This window comes from Nothoprocta perdicaria, unplaced genomic scaffold, assembly GCF_003342845.1.
Source record: "Nothoprocta perdicaria isolate Ctin4 unplaced genomic scaffold, notPer1 scaffold_7, whole genome shotgun sequence".
In the NCBI taxonomy this organism is placed as follows: domain Eukaryota; kingdom Metazoa; phylum Chordata; class Aves; order Tinamiformes; family Tinamidae; genus Nothoprocta; species Nothoprocta perdicaria.
In genome coordinates, this window is record NW_020455976.1 from 7,348,638 (window position 1) to 7,355,351 (window position 6,714).

Below are 6,714 nucleotides of genomic sequence, written 5' to 3' on the forward strand. Positions count from 1 at the left end.
ACTAAGTCCAAATACAATAGACATAAAAAATAGCATTAGATCATCCTAGAAATCCCAAGAAGTCTATACTTCTTTTTACTATTACTTTTTCTATCTACACCACTTCACAGATATGGTTTAAGGCATTCCAGGCTGCTTTAGTGGTTCTCCATTTTGTGCTRAAATGAAGGGGGTATTTCAGAAACTTCAAGTATTTCTGCACACATAAAATTAATTTCCACACAAGATAATTTCTTATCTTCTATGGAAATGACTATTTCACTGTAGCAGTTGACATCAAAACAATAAGATGTCTTCCTGTTGCAAAGCACCATGTCAAATAAAAACCAGATTTAAGAGGCTGACCGTTCCCCATGTAGTTAAAAGCTTTAGGTAGCTGTAACACGTGACAAACTCAGGGAACTATCAATCCTTAATTTGGTGTGAAATTCACATCTAAAATCCAATCACAAGATTTTGTATTTACTGCCATGGTGATGGAAGTGCAAAGCGTTAAAGTGCTTTCACCTTTCAAAAGTAGTTAAGAGTTGCAGAAATGGCTGTTTTAGCAAAATCTTTACATCAGGATATCTAGCTCAAATCTGCTGCTATCAGAAACACACTGGCAGGTCAACAGTAATTTCAAGCACTATCTCTGAGCATGAAATTTGTAACCTGGAGGCAGAAGCTTCACATCAGACATAGTATTTCCAAAAGAAAAAGTCAGACGTACTTATGTGCATGAGTTACTTTCCACCAAATTGGAAATAAAATAAAATAAAATAAAATAAAATAAAATAAAATAAAATAAAATAAAATAAAATAAAATAAAATAAAATAAAATAAAATAAAATAAAATANTAAAATAAAATAAAATAAAATAAAATAAAATAAAATAAAATAAAATAAAATAAAATAAAATAAAATAAAATAAAATAAAATAAAATAAAATAAAAGCAGGAAAGGTCCTGCATTCAGCAAGGTGAGGTATCCGAAGACTAACTTTAAAGAAGTAGTTGAATTAAAGAAGTTAATTGTTGAATCAGGGGCAGAAAGTGCAGATGGAAACGAAGACTAGGCCTCCAGTGCACAGCATACAGCTCCATGAGTAGCTCAGACACAGAATCACTTTCCCATTTTAGCTGTCACACTTCGAATCACACTTTCCCTGCAAATTTAACAGAAATGGAAATGCAAAATTCATGTTTGTTAATATTTAAATGCATGATTCTGTGGGTTTAGGAGCTAACATGACAATAAATTATTCTGGTTTTCTTTATTTTCTATGCTGTTGGACATCTGTTTAACTTATGTTAAATAGGGTTTTTCTTCTATTTCTAAAGTAACTAGACCACCAGACACAGTATAACCTAAACAACTATATAAATAAAATTAAATAAAAAACACAATAAAACAGAGCTTTACTTTAATTGCTTGACCACATCATGTGTTTCCATTTCTACAATGCAGAGAAATGACAAACTCAACAGCAGGTTTTTAGCAGTGTATTAAGTCAAATATTATTAATATTTCACCAAGTGATGAGAAAGGTATTCTATTTAATTAAAGGATGCATTTTTCAACATGTTTCAGTAAGGAATTAGAAGAAAATTATTAACTCTATTTCATGGACTTCCATATGCTACATGTAGCATACAGATCAGTTATCTAAGCCAAAGCTTTCTCCTCTCCATGTGCCATGAGAAACTCTACTGTTTCAGAAYAAATACAGAATATAGCAGAAAGACGAGACTGGCTATATACTAAGTCATGCAGTACCACAGAATATCCTTTATGAGATGCAAGAGTTAATCTCTGTTTTTAATTACACCCAAGCAACTTCAATGAGAGTGAATACTGTAGCAACATCTATAAACAGCAGTGACTATTAGTTGAAGTGCAGTTATGAAACCCGTGCCAACATTGCTTGTATGTTTAAAAAAAAAAAAAAAAAACAAGATTTACAATCCTTGTAAAATTCCACTGCTTGGGATACTTGTATGGCCTTGCATAAAGTTAAATTTAGGCAAATTTTAAGAATGGAACATTTAGTAACCATGACAATAACAGGAAAAGCACTTTGGGCTTTTTCTTTCAGATAATACTACTTCCAAACAATAGTTGTTTTCCTCCAGATTACTTCTGTTTGTTGCTGTCTGGCAATCTAAGYCTACAATCCTTGTAAACCTGAAGCTTTTATCAAAGTGAATAGTAATTTGGGGTGCATGAGTCCTAACCTATATATCAGCATCCTCAGTGGTAGGAATGACTGCACTTGTTGAACAAATAGGAGTTATTCAATTGTTGCACRGAACAGGTGGAAAAAAATACTGCATTTCAAGATAACCAGTATGCAAGTAGATGAGGAATCTTAAATAATAATAGCAGAAAGGTAGAGCATACACAGGGTTCTTCCATGCCCACTGTTAAGGTAACTTAAAATTAGGTCCTGGAAAGACTGACTGCAAACTTTAAGAAAACACCATGGCACTCTTCTGCATTCTTTTTGCTTGGTTTTGTACAGAGTTGGGTTGTTAGAGCTTTTCTAAGTTATAAWATATGACTTCAGAAATCAATCTTTTTCCTCTACTGTTCCCATTAGAGMTGCTCACCAAACTAAGATAATGCCTTCAAAGAATGTAGGTACTTTGGATCTGAAGTCATTTTCAAAAGTGACTAAGGGGCTGATTTTCAAAGGCATTAAGATACCTAAAGATGCATTAAGCACTTAGAATTTTTTAAACTGTCTGGGCATCTAACGCCTATTTAAATCACTTAGTCCTTTCTGAAAATCCCAGTGGACAGTTATCTACATTTTATGTGCCTGCTTTATCTTTGAAAATCTGGCCCATTAAATACTTAGCAASCTCAGTCCCCCTGACTTGTAGTGAGACATAAGAGGCCTAAGAAGTGTAAGTATTTATGAAATTTGGTCAAGCCACTCTTGTGCTCTGTTCTTCTTATATCTGTTAAGGAGCAATAGAGTAAAGCTCCTCTTTAACAAGTCACTTCAAGGTGGTCGGACTTGCATAAAAGGGTGAACGTGCACAGTGTAACTACATAACAAAGGCCCCTAGTACAGGCTGCATCCTCACTAGGCTTTTGGAAACTACAAAAAAAAATTCAATCTGTAATGCCTGACAGTKTCCAGGATTCATTGTTTCAATAAGTGTGATCCAAAATGAGCTTAGAGGGAGCCCTTCCTCCCCTCCCCCCAAAAAAMCCCAAAAAACAAAAAAGCAAAAAACAAAACTGCATTAGCAAGCAAGTTGTGAAAATAATCCACACAGCAACAACAACAAAAACAAATCCAGAGAGAAACGAGGAAAGGAACTGGTGAACAGGCTCTTTAAGCAGCCAGCAGGATCAGAAAAGACAAGGCTTAATTCTGAAATTTCTTTTCAAAATACGAAACTATAAGACATTCCCTTATGCAAACATTCGAAAGATTATCTTCTGATCTCTTTTAATGTCAATGGGAGGTAACGTGCACTGACCRCATTCCCAAAAAGGAACCGATTTGTAAATTAGAAACACAGGGAATCAGATTGCCACCTACAGGAAAATTCAGCATTTATTGTCAAGAAAGACTTAAAAAGAACACAAATTGCCATCCTGCCACAAGCCTCTTTTCAGTTTTAGTTATTACATATTGCAAAACCAATTAGTATTTTATTTTTATGCAGCTATATCATGAACCAAATCCAGAAAGCCATTAACTTCTCCTTTTACTTAAAATTGCTCCATGAGCTAAGAATTTTGATAGTTCAGCTATAAAGCAGCAGATTGTAATCATGTTTCAGTTAACGAACTTTAAATCTGCTTACCTGATACAATTGGTGCTAGCCTGAATATGTCTGACAGTCTGCTGTTAACTGGTTCATAGGGGGAATCTTCAAGCAAATCATTTCCTAAAAGCAAAAAGATTTGGCGGTTGTTGGTTTTTTTAATACAAGAATTCAGGACAGGGTTTTGTTGTTTATACCTACTCTATAACAAAGTTACTCTCTAGCAGTAAAGGTGCTTGACTTCAATCTGCTTGTGTGGCTATTTCCCCTGAAAGCACAACTTAGGAAAACACCTGAAAGCAGCAAGTTGTTTATCCTTGTCACTATTTTGTCTCCTTCCTTCATGGATAAAGCCATAATGCACAGAGACAATTTCAGACATCTCAGGAACTGTCTCCACATGCCAGCAGGACAGAAACAGTATCAGGGACGTTCCAGTTCACACACTAATATCAGTACTCTTCCTCGGAAGGGCAGTCCAGGTAACAGCTGAAAGTCAACATCCTGGGGAACAAAACATTCCTAACAAAATTCTGGGGTGCGGGGAAGGAAAATGAATCTACGATGTACAAAAAAAGTGCCAGAAGTGTAAAAGCTGGAACAAAGAGGTATAGTAATTCATTAAAATGCTCCAATTAATGCCAGGATAAATGAGCAGAAAGGGCCACTATAAAAGCAGAAGCAACTACAGCAAAGAGTTAAAGGGGGAAGAGGAGGGGGGCCTGAAATGAAGGATTGCATCTTCAACTCCAGAGGTCTTAAACAGTGCAAAACATGGCCAGAATGATGTACCTCACACAAGGCCTTGACTGTTCTCAGCAGACGATGGGAAATTCAGCAATGACATCAATGAGAAACAAGTCAGTCATCACCATATCCTTTCTAACTCGCACTTCTGCATACTCTGGGGAGCACCACAACTTATTTTTTCTGTCTCTGGTGCCCCAGGAATGTTGCTGGCAAAGATGGGAAAAGAATAAACCTAGTAAGGCAACAATAGAGTTCCCCTCTATATTGCACTTAACTCATAGCAAAGAGCTAAGGAACTAGTTCAAGTGCCCTCTGATCTTGTTAGGTGAGTCCCACTGAAGGAGTTAAAACATTATTTAGGAGCATGTCTCCAAGTGTCTGCATTTTGGAGCTTCTGCACTTGTTAGAGCCCTGCTCTTTGCCTTTGGTTTGGAAAGGTCAGCTGGGTGCCTGGGAGGAAAACCTCCCCGTGGCTTTCCCAGGAGGAGACGCAGCAGCAGCTGTTCCCGAGCTGGATGAAAGCTCCTCAGTTCGCAGCTGAAAAGCACAGCGCGAGTTATGAGGTCAGACCCTCCGCTCGGGCTCTGCGGTGGTCGCTAGCCGGGAAACGCCGCCGCGTTCGGGTGGCGCAACGTCCCCGTGCTCTGCAACGTACCCTGCAAACTCTGGTACATGCTCCAGTAAATGCGCAGGCAGTTTTTCTCCTTCTTCATGCCCCTCTTGCAGCGGCAGTTGTACAGAGATTTCTGCTTGAGAGCTTCCATGGCGCTCCGGCACTCGTCCTTCGCCTCCAGGCCCGTCGCCCGGCTGAAGTTGCTCTCTTTGCCGGCTACACACTGCCTCAGCGTCCTGAATTTAGTACTACAGCTCTGCTCCTTGAGACACTGATCGCTGGCTCTCACGCAGTCGAGGCGATCCCCTCCGGGCAGCCCGCTCACCGCTGCGGACAGGAGCACATCTAGGGAGAGAAGAGRGCACAGACCAACACAGCTCCCTGTGAGGGGTGAAGCCGGTTCAGCCCGTGGGGCACCAGCTCCTCCGAGCCCAGCCCAGCCGGCAGCACCTTGCAGAGCGCTGGGCTTCGGGCTACACCTTGTGTGGCGCTTCCAGGGTCTCGCTCAGCGGAAGCCCCGGGGAACAGCACCCGTCTCAACCCCCCTGGCTGAATTAGAGCAAAATACAGGGAAAAAAAAACCTACAGAGACTGCCATGGCCAACAAAACAGCAGTCCCCACTCCTTGTGTCCACTTTGGGGAAGCAAATAACCTTCCCACTTGCGTGCTTAACAGAGGGATTAAATGCTCAGCCTCACTTTCTGTGAGTGCTTTCCGTAATCTCAATTACATCCACCAACAACCCGCTCGGGGGGATAAGTATCCTCCCTGATTGTTATTAGGCTCTTTTTGCGTCAGTCACTTCTTAATAGCAGCACCCGCTTTTGCTTATGTCACATACATCTCCAAGGGTGGAAACGGCTCCCCCSCTTTCCCCGTTGCTCTCCCCGTGCCCGGCTGTAGCCGGAGAACAAAGCGGGCTGCAGGGACCCGCTCCCGGCCACCGTGCCCCGGTGTTGCCCGCTCACATAGGTGGATGGGGAGGCACCCGAGCATCTCCCGTGGCAGGGAGACCGCCTTGGGCTGCAATTCCTGGCCAGGGCAGGTGGCCAGGCTCAGGTGACGGGGTCTCCTCCACTGTCACCCTCCCCGCGCCGTCTTATTCCATTGAAAGGAAAAGTTTCCCTCTAAGTTGCGGGAAGCTGGTTTAAAGAAGCTGCACAAGCATCTCTTTCTGTAGTCGCCCAGAGCTTGAAGCGCAGCCTGGGCTAAATGATGCGAGGCAGAGCCGTAAAAACTAGTGGAAACTTCACTGTTCTGCCCAAACAGGGAGGCAGGGAGCACGAGGAGCCCGCAGCCCGACACGCTGCTTCGGAAGCGACGCGCGGCGAGAAACCGGAGCCCGCAACTCACCCGCTAAGGGCAGCGCGAAGTAGAGGAGGGAGAGGAGCATCTTGCCGCCTTCGGATGGTCTCCCCAAACGAGCTGCAGAGAGGATCAGCATGTAGATATCCCCAGCCCGCCGGGGTGCGAAGGCTCCAAGTTCACATCCATTGAATCCCAGGCAATCCCTGTGGCTCGCTCCCCTCCTCGCCGCGCAGCCGGAGCGGAGCCGCCGCCGCTTCCCCTCGCACTTGAGCTCT

At 42.2% G+C, this 6,714-nt stretch overlaps 1 protein-coding gene across 1 annotated transcript in view; it reads right to left on the reverse strand.

Moving 5' to 3' along the window:
- Positions 1–6,683, reverse strand: part of GFRA1 (GDNF family receptor alpha 1) — a 130,258-nt gene extending 123,575 nt beyond the window's left edge. The window contains exons 1-3 of the mRNA XM_026050551.1: positions 6,485–6,683; positions 5,173–5,475; positions 3,807–3,890 (exon numbers count right to left, since the gene is read on the reverse strand). Coding sequence (XP_025906336.1) covers positions 3,807–3,890; positions 5,173–5,475; positions 6,485–6,575 — 478 coding nt within the window. The 5' untranslated portion in view covers positions 6,576–6,683. The remainder of the gene's footprint in view (positions 1–3,806; positions 3,891–5,172; positions 5,476–6,484) is intronic.
- Between the last annotated feature and the right edge of the window lie 31 nt (positions 6,684–6,714).